The sequence below is a fragment of the Phaethon lepturus genome, unplaced genomic scaffold (assembly GCF_000687285.1).
Source record: "Phaethon lepturus isolate BGI_N335 unplaced genomic scaffold, ASM68728v1 scaffold25483, whole genome shotgun sequence".
NCBI classification, from domain to species: Eukaryota; Metazoa; Chordata; class Aves; order Phaethontiformes; family Phaethontidae; genus Phaethon; species Phaethon lepturus.
This window is the reverse complement of record NW_010530087.1, coordinates 1138-1375: the sequence shown is the minus strand read 5'-3', so window position 1 is coordinate 1375 and position 238 is coordinate 1138. Positions and strand designations below refer to the sequence as shown.

General features: G+C 67.6%; 1 protein-coding gene across 1 annotated transcript in view; it reads right to left on the bottom strand.

The window, feature by feature from the left end:
* Nucleotides 1-238, bottom strand: part of LOC104618539 (secreted frizzled-related protein 5-like) — a gene marked incomplete at its 5' end in the record, with an annotated part of 2141 nt that overhangs the window by 770 nt on the left and 1133 nt on the right. Inside the window, one exon of the mRNA XM_010284166.1 lies at nt 42-71. Within this exon, the coding sequence (XP_010282468.1) occupies nt 42-71 (30 nt within the window). The remainder of the gene's footprint in view (nt 1-41; nt 72-238) is intronic.

The window sequence follows — 238 nt, the reverse complement described above, 5'->3', positions numbered from 1 at the left end:
TCTTTGTCGGGCGCCCCCCCCCCGCCGCTCCCCGTTCTCCTCCGTCATCTCCTTGATGCGCATCTTCACCACTGTGTGGGGCAGCCATGGGGCACAGTAGGGGGGGTCAGGGCCAGGCACCTGTGCAGGACAGGGTGCAGCCTGTCCCTGGGGTGGGACCCAGAAGAAGGGTCTCTGGGGAAGTTACTGTGTGGGGAGAGGAAGGGGCTGGTGGGGGCGCTCCGGAGACGCCCCCAGT